Source organism: Trematomus bernacchii, unplaced genomic scaffold, assembly GCF_902827165.1.
Source record: "Trematomus bernacchii unplaced genomic scaffold, fTreBer1.1, whole genome shotgun sequence".
Lineage (NCBI taxonomy): Eukaryota > Metazoa > Chordata > Actinopteri > Perciformes > Nototheniidae > Trematomus > Trematomus bernacchii.
In genome coordinates, this window is record NW_022987477.1 from 111,103 (window position 1) to 127,958 (window position 16,856).

General features: G+C 39.6%; 2 protein-coding genes across 2 annotated transcripts in view; both read left to right on the top strand.

Annotated features, from left to right (window-relative positions):
• Positions 1 to 6,130: 6,130 nt before the first annotated feature.
• On the top strand, positions 6,131 to 11,253 carry LOC117497633. Its single transcript, XM_034149623.1, has 8 exons — positions 6,131 to 6,215; positions 6,898 to 6,997; positions 7,391 to 7,583; positions 7,753 to 7,842; positions 9,008 to 9,179; positions 9,395 to 9,978; positions 10,693 to 10,759; positions 10,976 to 11,253. The coding sequence occupies exons 2-8, from the start codon at positions 6,918 to 6,920 to the stop codon at positions 11,251 to 11,253; spliced, it is 1,464 nt and encodes a 487-aa protein (XP_034005514.1). The 5' UTR covers positions 6,131 to 6,215; positions 6,898 to 6,917.
• A 2,888-nt stretch (positions 11,254 to 14,141) lies between these two features.
• The window catches only part of ptprn2 (protein tyrosine phosphatase receptor type N2), a 207,787-nt gene continuing 205,072 nt past the window's right edge, over positions 14,142 to 16,856 (top strand). Inside the window, exon 1 of the mRNA XM_034146922.1 lies at positions 14,142 to 14,431. Within this exon, the coding sequence (XP_034002813.1) occupies positions 14,347 to 14,431 (85 nt within the window). The 5' untranslated portion in view covers positions 14,142 to 14,346. The remainder of the gene's footprint in view (positions 14,432 to 16,856) is intronic.

Consider the following 16,856-nt stretch of genomic DNA (forward strand, 5'->3'; position numbering starts at 1 on the left):
TACAGTTTAAAGGAGAGTCTATACCACGTGTCGATGCATATTCGGATTAGCAGTGGTTTGAGCATAGATATTACTAAGAGGGAAATAACTGTTGTCTGTAGTTCGAAATGCAGAGTTTTTAAAAAAGACACTTTGGGCAAATAGGAATTACAAATTCAATTTAGAAAAAGCAATATAACTGGGAGCAAACATGTGGGCCCTTGGATCACTCATTGTTGTAATGGTGCATATTCTTGGCAACCGACATCTGTGGGGAGAAGGGGTCACTTCACCCACCCTTCAGTTGTTTTCAGAAATCGTATCTGCACCCGCCGAGGGAAGCATGCAAAGCACCGGTTTATGAGTTTAAAAAAGAAAAAGACCAGCACCACCACCTTCCAGTGGACATCCACTTAATTAGTGATGACCTGAAATTAGAAGATGTTACGCCCAAATTGTGGGCTGATCTCAAATATGGTATTTATTAAAACATACCTGCCATAGTGATGAACTCCTTAATTCGACTACAGACCATGTGAAATATAATTAGTCACACGAACAGGAAAGCATATAAGGAAAGGAGTAATTGTGACATGTTCAAACTTCCCATAGTTCCACACATTACTCCGCGGTTAAAAGGTTGAAATGTTTCTTTAAATAGACCAGAATTGAAAATAAATAAATGTAATGAATTATGAAATACATTGCAGAGCTAATAATGTTTTGACTCAAGATAATAGTTATGTGCACAAGTTTCTGAAATAGATCCATTAGATATTTTAATATAGATTAGGTGATAATAAACTGCAGTAGTAGTCTATAAGGAAATGTGGGAAGCAGCTGTCCCTGAAAAGTTAGATCCATCTTGAACATTATAGTTGTAGTTCTGAAGAAATAAATGATGGCACTCAGCATAGACAGGTATCCTTTGTAGAGAAAGGATACCTGTCTATGCTGAGATATCAAAGTCTCTGCAGAGCATGACACATGACCAAAAGACTGAGACCAAATGACCTTTGACCCCGACTGACAGTGTTACTTGACAAAAGCACTGTCAATGACTGACTCTGGGGTGTACCTGACCAAACCTGACTTGACAACCAGACAGTGTGTGAGTGTGAATGTGTGTCTGCATGTGATCAGTGTAACTGCATGATTCTAAAACAATGACTAACCAAGCATGTTTTGGACTAACACATGATTCTGGGGCTTTGTGGGAAACGAGAGGATTCCTAAAGTCCACGAGCTGGTAAACCGCACACATGCCATTTACTTCCACAGGAGGTGGAAATTCAAAAGTGTGGGGCTCAAACTAAATCTCAAGATTCAGTTTTCTTTTAGGACTGGATGAAGGAGAGAAACACGCCTTCTCACTGAAGTGTTTATTGTGGAAATAATAAGGATTTTTTTTTTCTGCACAGGGTGTTTTTTACACATGTTGATGTGTAAAAGGGGGGAGTAGCCAATAATGTCAACATGGCTGCTCATATAAGCTCATATAACTAACAATTCACAATTTAAATGTTTCATTTCGGTTCAAACTGACCATTGAATGATGGATTTGAAATGAACGTGTTGACATGTTTCTAAATATTGATTGAATTATAGCAGGTAAAGCAGATGCAGAAGCCAAGGTGTTACTGTGAGACATGTTATGACAGTATGTTGGATTTCTGCATTTGTTTTTATGCTTGTTAAGATCCATTGACAGGTAGAAGCAGCATGGTGCCGTTGGAGGGACTTCTGCATACGATCCAAGCTGAGAATGGGTGGTGATGAAGGACTGAAAGAGACTGAATTGGAGAAAGCCAAGGGGGGCTGGGCTGTTCCAGGATTTGCTGTTGACCAACTCGGCTGCTAAGATGTCTGAGAGGGCAACTTGGAAACCACTGGAGACAGGAAGGCGTCACCTTTGGAAGGACACACTGCTTCTGAGGATCCACACTGCAAGGGAGCTTCGACCACAAGGAGCTTGAAGAATGGAGCCCATTCAGGCAAATGGGGTCTGGCACAAGAGAGAGAGCAGTTGCGGTCTACTCCTCAAAGGCTGCCTGATACTGATGTCCTTGTGAGATCGGAGACACATAAGGGACCAACAGAAATTGATGACCCAATGTTCATAAGAGGCATCACTGATACATCAGAAGGCAAGGACAAGCCTCAGAGATGTGAGAGGTTATGTGATTGGCAGAAACGGAAGGCCTGGGAAATTGACTCTGATTCACAAGTAATAATTCCTTATATATATATATAGTATAAGTACTCCTTCATGACAATGATACCGGACAATTCGGATAATATTACAAATGTAATAACAGCTTTGGAGAAGATTCAGAATGCTTTCGGGCTCATTTGCGTAATCTTCCCTCAGAGAACTTATTCTGGTGTGAACGCAATCTGTACTAAGTGCCCTGGGGTACTAAGTGCCGGGGTACTAAGTGCCGGTACTAAGTGCCGGCACTAAGTACGGCAAAGTACTTGGTGTGAAAGCGGCTATAAGTCTTAGTACCTGTACTCTCACATGTATGCAAGCTTTAATCTATTGCTGGATAGGAGGAATTGTGGGGGGGGCAGGTTCAACACCAATATGCTAAATTAAACATGCTTGAGGATGTAGAGTGTTTGGGCAAGGAGCAGATGGTAGGGTGTGACAACACCCACCTACCTGATGTGGAAACACTTTTCAAACTGACAACTGTACATGTTAATTAGTCCTGACGTTGATAACACAATTAGTGATTCAAATTAATCAAAAAGGAGAATGTTAAGGAAAGTGTGCAATCAAAGGTGTTAACATTGCTGACAGGAAGCAGCACGTGAGGCTGGGGAAACACGTCTCTGACCCCCGGACCATCAGCACCGGTTCCCCTCAAGGCTGCGTTCTTTCCCCTCTGCTCTTCTCCCTGTACACCAACAGCTGCACCTCCAGGCACCAGTCTGTCAAGCTCCTGAAGTTCAGACGACACCACGCTCATCGGCCTCCTCTCTGGTGGGGACGAGTCTGCCTACAGGTGGGAGATGGACCATCTGGTGACCTGGTGTGGGGAAAACCACCTGGAGCTCAACGCCCTAAACACAGTGGAGATGGTCGTGGACTTCAGGAAGACCGCAGCCCCACCCGCCCCCATCACTCTGTGTGACCCCCCATCACTCTGTGTGACCCCCCATCACTCTGTGTGACTCCCCAGTAACTGCTGTGGAGTCTTTCCGCTTCCATCATCGCCCAGGACCTCAAATGGGAGAACAGCAGCTCCCTCATCAAAAAAGCCCAGCAGAGGATGTTCTTCCTGAGGCAGCTGAAGAAATTCAACCTGCCAAAGACCATGATGGTGAACTTCTACACCTCCATCATCAAGTCCATCCTCACCTCCTCCATCACCATCTGGTACGCCGCAGCCAAGGATAAGGGCAGGCTGCAGCGTGTCATCCGCTCTGCAGAGAAGGTGATGGGCTGCAATCTGCCATCCCTCCACGACCTGCCCGCCTCCAGGACCCTGAGGCGGGCAGGGAAGATAGTGGCCGACCCCTCCCACCCTGGACACAAACTGTTCACCCCCCTCCCCTCTGGCAGGAGGCTGCGCTCCATCGGGACCAAAACCTCTCGCCACCTGAACAGTTTCTTCCCCTCCGCTACCGGCCTCTTAAACAAGGCCCGGCCCCCCCACTGACACTTTACCTCAGCCACATCATAGACTATATGCATTACATTAATGCACACAATGTTCATACTGCTTACTGCACATATTCTGATTTCACATTTGATAGTTTATATTCTAAAATTCATTCATAGCATTCTATTTCCATGTAAATTACTGCTTTATTTTTATTTGTATTGCTATTTAACTGTATTTTATTACGGTGTAAACGATTTTTTGTTTTATATTAGATTTCTTGTTGTTTATATTTTATGTATGCACCATCACATCAAGTCAAATTCCTAGTATGTGCAAACCTACCTGGCAATAAACCTGTTTCTGATTCTTCAGATTCTAACCTTAGTTTCTCTGATTAGGTCATCTCTCTGGGAGTGACCCTTGTGGTCAACAGACGTATTTAGGGGGTGAGGCTTTGCATACGGCGTCTATCCCATTGTCCTGTAGGGTGTGATGGCTTTGCATACGGAGTCTATCCCATTGTCCTGTAGGGTGTGATGGCTTTGCATACCGTGCCAGAGGGGGCATCAGCTGGCCTCCCAGAATGTTGTTATGTAAATCTGCTTTGATGTCCTCTTTACATCATACATTACATTGGCTCAGTATAATTGCAAATAAAACCTCATTTCCCTTTTTACAGGAGCTGGTACCTTTAACCCCAAGTTGCTTGGAAGTGAGGGCATACATAATAAAAGTTTAAAGAGAGCCTGTTTGACTCAGAACAGTACGTTCTCCGTTGGAGGGGACGTCATACTTGCAAGTATAAAGATCTTTATTGCTTTTAATACGAATATTGTGTTTGCTGTACGTTTGTTACCTAACTGATTACTCTCTCTAGACCACAGCTGATATTATTACAGTGGATATCGAAGGTAATAGTCTGTTTGCATGATAGAAATGTAATTTAGACGTCTCCAGAACATAGAAACTGCTGAATGCTAACCTGCATATGTTGGGCAATTTGCACAATTAGCATAAGTTGTGTTAATTAGTTGACAATAGTTTAAGGCTAATTTGGACAATTTAGGAGTGTTTTGGGGGCTTATTGAGGATGCTAAATCCATTTCTGACATTTTCAGGATCAGAAATGGCAGTTTTAACCAGAAAGTTGCCATATTTGTGCTCTCTGATCTGTGGACTGATTTTTGACTACCATGAGTCGTGTTGCGATCATTGGATGAAGAGAGAACAAGATGAACATCATTATCTCTTCTGTGGAGTTTATTTTCAAATAAATAAGAAATCTGTCCAATCCATGAATGTGCACAACATGTAATGGGTTTTCAATCAATGAAATAGCTGTTTAGATATTTCAGTCTCATCCAAAGTGTTGGAACGACCAAAACCTAAAAAATATTTACAAAGAATGTCTCAAAATTCATATTATTAAGCAAACTTGTCTTTCACAATTCTTTATTCCTAAAACACATTGTTGTCAATCCAACCCTCATCATTTTGTAGAATTTAAGCAGCACTTTGTCAAATGAATTCACAGCGTAGTTTGAGTACTTCCGTAAAATACATATTTTTAAATGTTTAAGTGGAAACAATTAAGACATATATTTGATTACATGTATTTATTTTCATTTCAACATGCTCTCTTATCTACCTCCATATATATAAAAGTCTGGCTCAGGCTATACTTTTACATTTTAATTTAAAAGGTGAGTTTTTAAAAGCTTCTTGAAAATACAAATGCTGTCGCTGGAACGGACATTCCCACCAAAGAGGACCTCGAAGGTTTGCCCATAGCCTACAGGGAACTATTATTATCATCTAATCAGATACATCCATTCCTTGTCTCAGCGAGTGCTATGCATCACTGTGTTTACCCCAAGTATGTTGTAGTCATGTGCTTTACTCTGTGACACCTGTGTGATTTATTATTGCCAATCTAGTGTAATCTCATATATTATTTGTGTTCTCACCACTATTGTTGTTCTATACATTGAAGTTTATATTGATATTCTAGTGTTAATTATGGTTGTTTTAGTGGTTTAAGTTTCGCTTTGGATAAAAGTCTGCTAAATAGCCTACCTTAACCATAACCATCTACTTCCACACTTAAAGACTGTATCTATCCATTGTGTGTGTATATTCAATACAATGTATGTTAATAGCAAGCATTACAATGTCTAAACAAACTCGCTGTGTAGTAGACTCAATACTCTCTGGTTGTACTTTAGCGGGCATCCAATACCCTAAGTGGCGATGTTGCAAAAACAACTAGGGTCCTAGCAATGCGGTCCTTATCATATCTATGGTCCTTATGGTCCTTATTATACATCCATGGGTCCCACGACTGCGGTCCTGAAACTCCAGCCTCCGGTGCAGGAACATACATAGATATATAAAGGCTAGATGGCTCGAGGGCATGGATGTATAATAAGAACAGAAAATAAACAGAAACAGAAAATAGAGGCGAAGTCCCTCCCCTTCCGGGGGACCTCCATGGGACCGGAAGGGGAGGGACTTCGGAAAAACGATGTATGTAAGGGGGAGTCGCCAGCAGTAGTTCACCGGTGGCCATCTTGCCACAGTGACAACATCTACTCCGGTACCCTCTACGTTAGCTGTTGTAAGGTGAGTGATCTGCACATACTCTTAACTCGCTGAAAGCTTGACTGTTTTACAAACGGTTTGGTTTATTATAAACCTTATTAGCATGGCTATGATACAGGATGCGTGGACATGTTGAAATCGCAGCTTTTCTTTTCGAAAAACGACTTAATCGGGCAGCATAGTTGTGTGTCACGGCTTCTTGCGCAAGTTATCAAAGCTGAGACCACCATCGAGATAGTCAATTATTATATAGGTTTTCCTGAGACCAATAACGATTTGTATGACAACCTAATCTTTTTTTAAATGACAATCTTTGTGGATGTGGTTGTATTTAAGATGCTGTGAGTGAGACCTAGTATTACACAGTTGACCCAGCAACTTTACACCAGTGGGAGAGGCAGCACTGCTCTTGGCTGGCTTTGTGTGTACAGAAGTACCTGACTATGCCTGGCTTTGTGTGTACAGAAGTACCTGACTATGCCTGGCTTTGTGTTTACAGAAGTACCTGACTATGCCTGGCTTTGTGTGTACAGAAGTACCTGACTATGCCTGACTTTGTGTTTACAGAAGTACCTGACTATGCCTGACTTTGTGTTTACAGAAGTACCTGACTATGCCTGACTTTGTGTTTACAGAAGTACCTGACTATGCCTGACTTTGTGTTTACAGAAGTACCTGACTATGCCTGGCTTTGTGTTTACAGAAGTACGCCTATCAGTGAAGATGCCTGACCAATGTGCAGCCAACGGATGCTCTAATCGCCGTAGCTTGGAAACAAGAACCTGTGGGATCACCTTTCACCTGTGAGTTATGACAATATTATGACTATAATTAGGATAATCGTTGGTTACTTAGTGAATATATGTACAATACAAGTCCTGCTACACAGAAACAGCGGGGCTATGTGAGATAATAGTGTTGCAAGATTGTTGTTGACCCAGGCTTTTTAGAATATGTTGCTACCATTTGTTTACACAATTATTTAATGTTTCTTTTGGACACCTTTTTTATAACTCTTAGTGTGGTTGTCTTATTCTTAAAGTTCACATACATCCATACATACATACATCAAATTACCCCAGAAATATGATAATTTCGGTGTGTATTTTTGTTCTTACCCTTAATGTTAAAGGAAAGAAGGGTGGAAAATGTTGACAATAATTTATATATCTGTCTACCTTTCTCGTGTTTTTAAGGTTTCCCAAAACTGGAGAGAGGAGGATGCAGTGGGAACTCGCCCTAAGAAGGAACGGTTTTGTTGCCTCTGCCAGGACACTGCTCTGCAGTCAGCACTTCAGGAGTGAGGACTTTGACAGGACGGGGCAGACTGTCCGGCTTAAAGATAGTGTTGTGCCAACAATATTCAACTTCCCAGCTCATCTTCAAAGGGTATGTGTATCATTGGCCAACAAGAATTCAAGGTGTATAAGATTGATATATAAATATGTGATTAAATGTCACATAGTTTTTCTTTCTGTAAGTTTAGGAATAAATAATGTGTTGTGCATTACAGCATATTTTAGACACTCAACATTTCTTTAATTATGTTTTATTTTAGCCGGAAGCAACAAGAAGCCCAACCACTTCTGGAATAGCGGAAGATGACCTGCCAATGGACTTGTCTCCGGATGCACCTCAGCCTCATGTTGTGAGTATTTGCATGTGAAATGTCACTAACCAATGAGAGCATCATATGGCTTGTCATATTAAATCCGTTATCTCGGAATTGGACATATTTTCCGAAGCTCTATTGACTGACATGCAATGACTGGGACTGATGGAAGAATCTGAGAGGAATGAACTAGGAGCAGAGAAATAATCATATATTAAAAGACAGCATTGTCATAAGAGTCTCAGGAAGAAAGGTTTTTTTAACGCTTATTCAAAATAGCAGAGAAACATGCATTCTTGTACTCAGGAGTACTTCATTGTATTGTGATAGTAGGTGTAGGAGTCCAGCAGTATCAATATCATTAAGAACTAATGGTAACATTGTCTTTTTATCACTCATCAAAGATAGCAGAAAACATGCATTATGTATGTCGGGCACTCTGACAGAGGATTACTCACAAAGTACACCGTAAAAGTACTTCATTTTATTTCTGGTAGCAGTCAAACTAGCAGTGCAGAATCGCTGTATAGTTTGAATCTCCTAACAATGTTGTCCATTTTAGACACAGGCTTACTATATTTACAGCCCTTTAATAACATTAGTTTTCTGGGCTCAATGTGTGTCTTGGCAGTTTTCGTTGTGATCGCTAAATTCACCTTGTTTATAATATAATCACCGTTCCTTCAGCCGGATACTGAAGTGCTTCAAAGTGTGATTTTAGCAAACGAGTGCTTTTTGTTTTGAAATCACTTCCATGAGTTTCGCCCCTCACTCCACTGACCATTTAGTAAGGTAAAAAGGCCTCAGACGCTCTTCCGTTTACTGGTTGAATAAAGAAAAACAAATGGACCGTAGATACACGGATTCCTGATCATTAATCACCAGCTAATTAATTACACTTCAAAGGATGACAAAAGCATGTCGATATGATCCGTCTGTCCGCTACGTTAAATCACCATTAGCCTCAGTTCTGTCTTCAGTGTAAATGCTTCTTTAATAGTCATTGTATTACTATTTGAATTCATTGTAAATAATCTTAACTGCTGTTTACTCCACACTACGTGTTATCAGACAGTCTCATCATTTTGACATGTTTTGTAATATTGCATGAGGTGTTTTAGTCGGCCTATTCTGTAGGTCACCACTTGTTAGAATCTGTCGTGTCAGAATCTAACAATTAGGCCTCTCTCTCTTTTTCAAGATGCATATTTCAATCCAAGAGGGGAGGTCCTTGCCCGACTTACAGCGATGCACGACATGTTGCGAAGTCTTCCACTGCCCGCTCTGTGCCTCAGATGTGTTCCAGCCAGCCAAACTGAGCAAGCTCAAAATCCATTTAGAGAACCACTTCAACCGTGCAGTTCTCCATGAAGGTACAGTTTGTAAACATTCTCTCGTGTGTTGTCTGCATTAAAAGCAGCCTGAATGTTGTGATCAGTTCCATTTGAGCAATACATCAAAACAAGTCCCTCTGATTTGTTTGTGGTGACCAGTTACTAGATTCAGATTTTTGGTATTCATAATTTACATTTTAAAATAATATGATCATAAAATAATAACACTATAATTCTATGTTCTTATGTTTAAGGGTATACCATTCACAGATGTGCATTAAATTGCCGACCGGACTGGCATTTCCACTGCTTCTACTGCCAATCAATGCTGATGCGCAGAGCAGACTTCATCAAACACCTGGCTTTGTGCAAGGCGAAGCACTCTGCCATAACTCCCATCATCCCAGATCCATCGACCCCCATCATCCCAGATCCATCGACCCCCATCATCCCAGATCCATCGACCCCCATCATCCCAGATCCATCGACCCCCATCATCCCAGATCCATCGACCCCCATCATCCCAGATCCATCGACCCCCTTCATCCCAGAGGGAAATATGCAAAGGGTCCGTGTAAAGCCTGTACTGAGGAAGAAATGTCCCATGTGCCATGTTCTCCTACATAAACCACAATTGAAAAGGCACATGGAAAGAAAGCACTCTGCCAAACAAAAGGACATGACCTCAAGTTCACACCTACAGAGTGAATGCATAGATCCTGCAAATGGAGTCTATGCTGTCCACAAAGTCTTCAATGGAACAAGTACTCCTCTGCATGTTCAGAATAAAGTGTGGGGAGAAAACCAGTATGTCTCTTGTGAAAACAATGAGTGCCAGGTGAACCTGGAGTTGGCATGGAGGAGTGGAATTAAAGCCAATCAATGTGCACATTTAAAATCCATAGCCTACGGTTCATCCTATGCCTTCCCGACTGAGCTTGATGAAGAAACTCTAACGGAGATGGTGAACAACAAATGGTTTGATGAAGATAAAAAGAGACTCTGCCTCGTTCGGCAAAACCTTGCCAAATGTAACCACGTCCCTTTATCTGTGTACTCGATAGCTGCAACCCCGAAGACAACAAAATATATCTCCATATATGAGCCTACGGTTTCAGATTACAGTCGATTGGGAAGAGTCATGGTGTCGTACGACACAAATAATCATTTGTGGCACTGTCCTTGTGCAGAGACAAACATATCATGCCCACACAAATACATTGCAAAATGGCACTTATTTCAGACGCACCGTGAACTATTCAGGAAAGTCAGAAGCACAGAGGAGGTGGAGTGCCTGAGTACAGCAGCATCAACAGAGGACGAACACAGTTATGCTGAGGCTGATCTGGGTGATGTACCACATCCACCAAAAGATGTCCAAAAATTGAAAGGCATGGCCCAATATATTCTGAGTCAGAAAAAGTTACCGGCTGTTCTGCCAGAACCGATGCATATTACAATCCGAGAGGGGAGATCCTTGCCTGAATTACAGCGATGCACGACGTGTTGTGAAGACTTTCACTGCCCGTTCTGCGCCTCCGATGTGTTCCAGCCAGCCAAACTGAGCAAGGTCAAAGCCCATTTAGAGAGCCACTTCAACCGTGCAGTTCTCCATGAAGGTAACGTTTGTAAACATTCTCTCGTGTGTTGTCTGCATTTAAAAGCAGCCTGAATGTTGTGATCAGTTCCATTTGAGCAATACATCAAAACAAGTCCCTCTGATTTGTTTGTGGTGACCAGTTACTAGATTCAGATTTTTGGTATTTATAATTTACATTTTAAAATAATATGATCATAAAATAATAACACCACAATTCTATGTTCTTATGTTTAAGGGTATACCATTCACAGATGTGCATTAAATTGCCGACCGGACTGGCATTTCCACTGCTTCTACTGCCAATCAATGCTGATGCGAAGAGCAGACTTCATCAAACACCTGGCTTTGGGCAAGGCGAAGCACTCTGCCATAACTCCCATCATCCCAGATCCATCGACCCCCATCATCCCAGATCCATCGACCCCCATGCACAACTTTAACCACGGCCCCCAAAAGGCTCGTTCACATCAAGCACGTCACTCGTGTACACGTTACAGCACCGCGCGTTCATGACAGCATGGTACTGGATTGTTATGATGGATTTTATATTAACGAGGCGGCCGTTTTTTATATATATATTTTTTTTATATTACGCTGATAACAGGATCTAGTGATATCCACGTATAATACTTGAAGGAAAGGTATCACACACTACAACACAGACTATAACACCCCTTGTTGTTAAATACCAACCATGTGCAATATATTTTTTTATTACATTTTCGAAGAGCTTTGACTTTTTCAGCTGAATAAATATGAGAACTAGATGGTTTTGTTCAGCATTTGTTCACTGTTGAGCTTTATGTTGTGCCTTCTCCTGTCCTGTGCTCTGAAATCAAAATGTGGATAAGCATAAAATAAACACGACAATACAACTTGTTATTTGTTTTTTGACAACAAAGGTTTTTCATTTGTGTGTATAAATATACAAGACAGGCTATATACAGATATTTATATATATATCAGGGATGCAAACTCATCAGGTATGAAAAAGGTGACGAGGAATATCGGCTTTAAAATGAGCAATAACAGGATGTTAGCAGTCAGAACAACTGAAGCCGTTAATAACAGAAACGCCAAAGAGTCACATCTAATAGAAATATATAAAAGCATTTATTTTAATTGTGTAGCAGTCAGTTTATAATTTTGGCAGCACTGTTGAGCATTTTGAAAATGTATTTTCATGCCTCTGTGCAAGGCTTAGTCTTTCTATCTTTATAGCCAGTGGTGTAAAGTAACTAAGTTCATAAACTCAACAAGTACTATACTTTGGTACAATTTTGAGATACTTGTTCTTAAGTATTTCAATGTTTTGCTACTTTGTACTTCTACTCCACTACAGTTCAGAGGTAAATGGTGTACTTTTACTCCCCTACATGTATTTATACCTTTAGTTACTTCACAGATCTGGATGAATGATGTGAAATATAATCAAGTGTTAAATCAGACTTTAGTTCCACCTGGAGTAAATTCACAAGCTACCCTGCAGTATACAAAGTCATTCAAACTAGCTGCACCTTTACCAGCTTTGAGAACACTTTCATGATCAATCATTATAAAACATATCATATATATTATTCTGAAATGGACCAATCTGCACAATGACTACTTTTACTGTCGCTACTTTCACTATATTTTGATGAGAATACTTTTCTACTTTTACTTGAGGAACATTTTGAATGCAGGACTTTTACTGTAACAGCGTATTCCTACACTCTGGTACAAGATCTGAGTACTTCTACTTTTACTCAAGTACAAGATCTGAGTACTTCTACTTTTACTCGAGTACAAGATCTGAGTACTTCTACTTTTACTCAAGTACAATATCTGAGTACTTCTACTTTTATTCAAGTACCAGATCTGAGTACTTCTACTTTTACTCAAGTACAAAATCTGAGTACTTCGACTCAAGTGCAATATCTGAGTACTTCTGTTTTACTCTAGTACAAGATCTGAGTACTTCTACTTTTAATCAAGTACAAGATCTATACTTATACCACCTCTGTTTATAGCCTATGAAAAAAATGGGGAAAAAATATTCCCATAAAATATCAAAATAAAGACCTTTTTTAAACATTAAAGCATGTAGTAGATGTTTATTGTGCACTATGTTGAACGTTATTCTTTAATTTGTTCGTATTTGTCACGTTACAGGCTTGGTGTAAAATTGTTTTATATAAAATTGTACAGATATTTTACATTTCTTTGGCTTTCCAATAATTCAGTCTAACAGTCTGTTCCCTGAACGCATCGTCTCTTCTCACCGTGTGTTTGACGTCAGAACAAATGTATTAAGGTCTGTCAATCAATCCATTTTAATGTTCTACATATGTAAGTGTTATGCTTGGTAACAACACAGTCTTGTGTTGTTCCCGTGTTGCCTTCATGGCTTCTGTGCAGCGATAAACGCGTCACCATGCATCTTTCAAATCAGATTATATAAGGCCTTTCAATGAATCAGACCTTCCTGAAGTGATATGTTTTAAATGTTTACATATGTTGAGGATGTCTAATGCTTTGTTTCAACACCTACAGTCTGTGGGTAACACTAGTAAGCTAAACATCCCTACATAAGGACTATAATTTTAAAACATTTGTATTTAAATATTTACTGAACATGAAAGATAATCAATGTGAACTTGCTGTATTTTTCCCTTGTGTTGCCTTCAAGGCTCTGTGCATCCCTCCATCCCTCTTCCATGCGTCTCTGAACGCATCACTGTGTCGTGTGTTTGACGTCAGAAATCAGATTCATTATTTATTTCTAAAGGTCTGTCAATTATTAGGACTTCCTGTAGTATGTTTTGCAAAATGTTGGTCCAGTATTTCAATTTGTACATATTTGGTAAGTGTTAGGCTTGGTATCAACACCTGCAGTCGGCTTCTACTTAAAATAAATCCTTATATTAATAGTAAATTCCCACAAAATGACGATAATATGTTATTTTAATTAAATGTGTACTGACATTGTATACATTTCCATGTATTATCATGTGTTTCTCATAATTGTAATGTATTTAACTGTAGCATACTTTTTTTTGGACGTATATTTTGACCCTTGTTTAATTGATTTAAAACATATTTGTCAAGTTTGAGGCCTTTTAACAACACCTATAGTCTGTGGGTAACACCTGTAATAATAATAAACCCCCACAAAATGACTATAATATGTATTTTTATATAAATGTGTACTAAGATGTTAAATATTTCTATAGCACATTTTTCTCACTTACTTTCTAAGAGTAGCATATCTAGTTTGCTCTAAGGAAAATGAATGTGAACTTGCTCTATTTTGTCCTGTTTTTTTTTCAAGTGTCTTCTGTGCAGTCGTTGTGTCCCTGAACGCATCACCATGTGTGTTTGACGTCATCGCTGAGGAGGGGCTCCTCGTGCGGCTGGTCGCTGTTTGTGGTGCTGAAAAAACAACGCCTGTACTGTCTGTGTGTGTTTTGCACATTTTAGCCATCTTTATTTCCCCTTCTCCGCCTTCTTCTTCCTCCAGAAGAACCATGCCTCTGTAGTGCCGGTTTCTCCCCCAGCAGAGCTCACCTGAGTCGGCCTCCATCATGCAGGTTTAGCGGTCGGATCTCTGGATCTTCTTCAGGAATGGATTCACTTTCCTCTCCCGTTCTCCTGCTCTCTTTTCTGGCTCTCAGCCTCTCTTCACCTACCCTGGCTGACAGGAAATTCGGTAAGCAATTAAACCAGTTTTAGTCTAAATATATCCCCTATTTTATCAATTAAGCAGCTTAGTATAGACTCTGTACGTTGTGCTGAATCCAGCTGTCTCAGAAACAAACAATGCAAAAGTTATTTTATATAATATTGCATGAGCACGTCCCTTGCTTATTTCTTTTGCCAAAACGTGTGTTTGGTGCATCTGTTTGGATAAGCAAATTGATAAATTACATAATCCATAAGGCCTAATGCATTTCTCTTAGACTTAATTCAATACTCTCCTGATTGTATTGATCCTAACTGCTAATAAAAAATACCTTACAGTCAATAATGAGATTTAATTACAACATAACTCTCATATTGTCCTTCAATTCATAGGATTAAAGGCTTGTATAGCCCATTTTAAATCCAAAAGTATGTTATATATTGATTTTTAATGCAAGTGCACGTCCATTTGTTGTTGCTTTTGCCAAAACTTGTCCTATAGTGCAGCTCTTTGGATAAAAAGATGGATAAATTACATAATCCATAAAGCCTAATGCCATCATTTAATCTCTTAGACCTTAATTTATTACTTTCCTGATGAAAAATGCTATTTATTCTTACTGCTGTAGAACTTTTCCAGGCTAAATGACACCCAACTATCTAAGGCTTGTATGCACATAAAAACTGGCCCTTAGCAGCATGCATGTCATTTTAAATCCATTTTCAATACTTAATAATATCCTATTTGCCTCCTCACTTGGCCCGGTTGTATTTTCATTACCCTTGGTTTGTTCTTGACTCAAAATGTGATTTTGAAAAAGTGTGGCACGTGGCCAAAGTACATATTATATCAGAGAGAAGCAATCGAGGTAATTGTGTCCTTCGGATATAATATTAGAGGGTCTCATTTAACCGTTTCAGGTGTGTGAGCTTCAATTTGCACCTATTAACTTAATGTAATAACGAGCGGTGGATATAGGCTCCTCTGTGATGATTCATACACGTACCGGCATCATATTTATATTTAGAAGCACTTTTTTACGTATAATGTGTGAGCTATACTATAAAAAAGAGGGTTTTTATTTCCCTGTTAATGTACAATACTTGTGAATGAGTCAGTGTTTAATCCCCAGGTGAATTTCCCTTATTGAATTCACAGCATGTCTTTTCTTTCTGAGGGTTTTCTGGGTGCTTGGAGGGTGCTTATTGTTTTTAATGAGTCCCACTGCGCTTTGTTATTCCACGCTTAGGATCAAGGTGTGCTGGTTTGCTGGAAATAATGAAAGCAGGGATGGGTGTTTCTGTGTGTGGGTGTTTATGTCCTGTCTGTCTGAGAAAACACGAGCCAGACGGGGAGGGAGGAGTCTGCAGCTGCTCTGATTATTAAATTAAAGTGCTTTAAAATGTGATCAGTGGTGTGAAGATGGCCCTGTGAATAAAACTAGAAAGGTGGATGTTAACCTGAACAATTCACCAACTTTTTTAGTACGTCTTGTCTTGTGTAAGTGTGAATCGGTGGTAATATTAGATATTATATAAGAAGTATTTCAAGCTCTGATATCCTGTCCTGCTTCAATATTACCAAACATATACCATAAAAAACCATCATAATAGGGATGAAAAGCCTTCTACTAGCTTAGCACACTAATGCTATCTCAGTTTTTGTTGACTAGAGTGGAATTAAATGACTTAAAGTCACATAGGCTACTTTAAATTACTCATTTTTATAACAATAAACTATGTTTGAATTGATATTTTTCTTAAGGAACTGGTTGAAATAGATGAACAGGCAGACAATTAGCATGAGATACCTGTTGATATAGGCCTTATCTACCCTTACATCTTTAAATCTATGTATAATTCCTTTACATTTACTGTAAAAATGTATGGTAGCCTATAGACACTAGCAAAGCTGAGATGCTTACAGTTTCTTACATGTCAATTAAGAAACTCATAGGCCTAAAATGAAGGTATAACAAAAGCATATCATCTGTAGCCTGAATATATGAAAACATTTGAACTGCTCCTCTTGTTCTCTGCCTTTTGTAGATCAGTTAAGTAGGTTATTTATCTTATGCTAATCTAAAATACTACCTTAGCTAACATTCATTACCTAGCTTTTTAGATAGGTAGCTAACGTAAGCTCGCTAACAAGTAAAGTACAGTAGATGGATAACGTTTGCTCGTTAGCTTGATACATATATAGCTAAAGTTTTCTAGCTAAATTGCACACTGACAGGTAATTTATTTGGGTCTCTTTTGTTATACATTTCAACTCTGTAAACCTTTGTCTTCCCTTCTTGCAGTGAGAGTTATTTTGCATTTTAAGTCAACATGAGCTTTAGTCTGGAGTTATAGCAGCCGTTGTGCTTCGGTACCTTTGATAGTTTGTCATAGCAGAGCCAAGAGACACTAGAGAGTTATTAAAATGTGCTAATATGAGATGTAGGGCC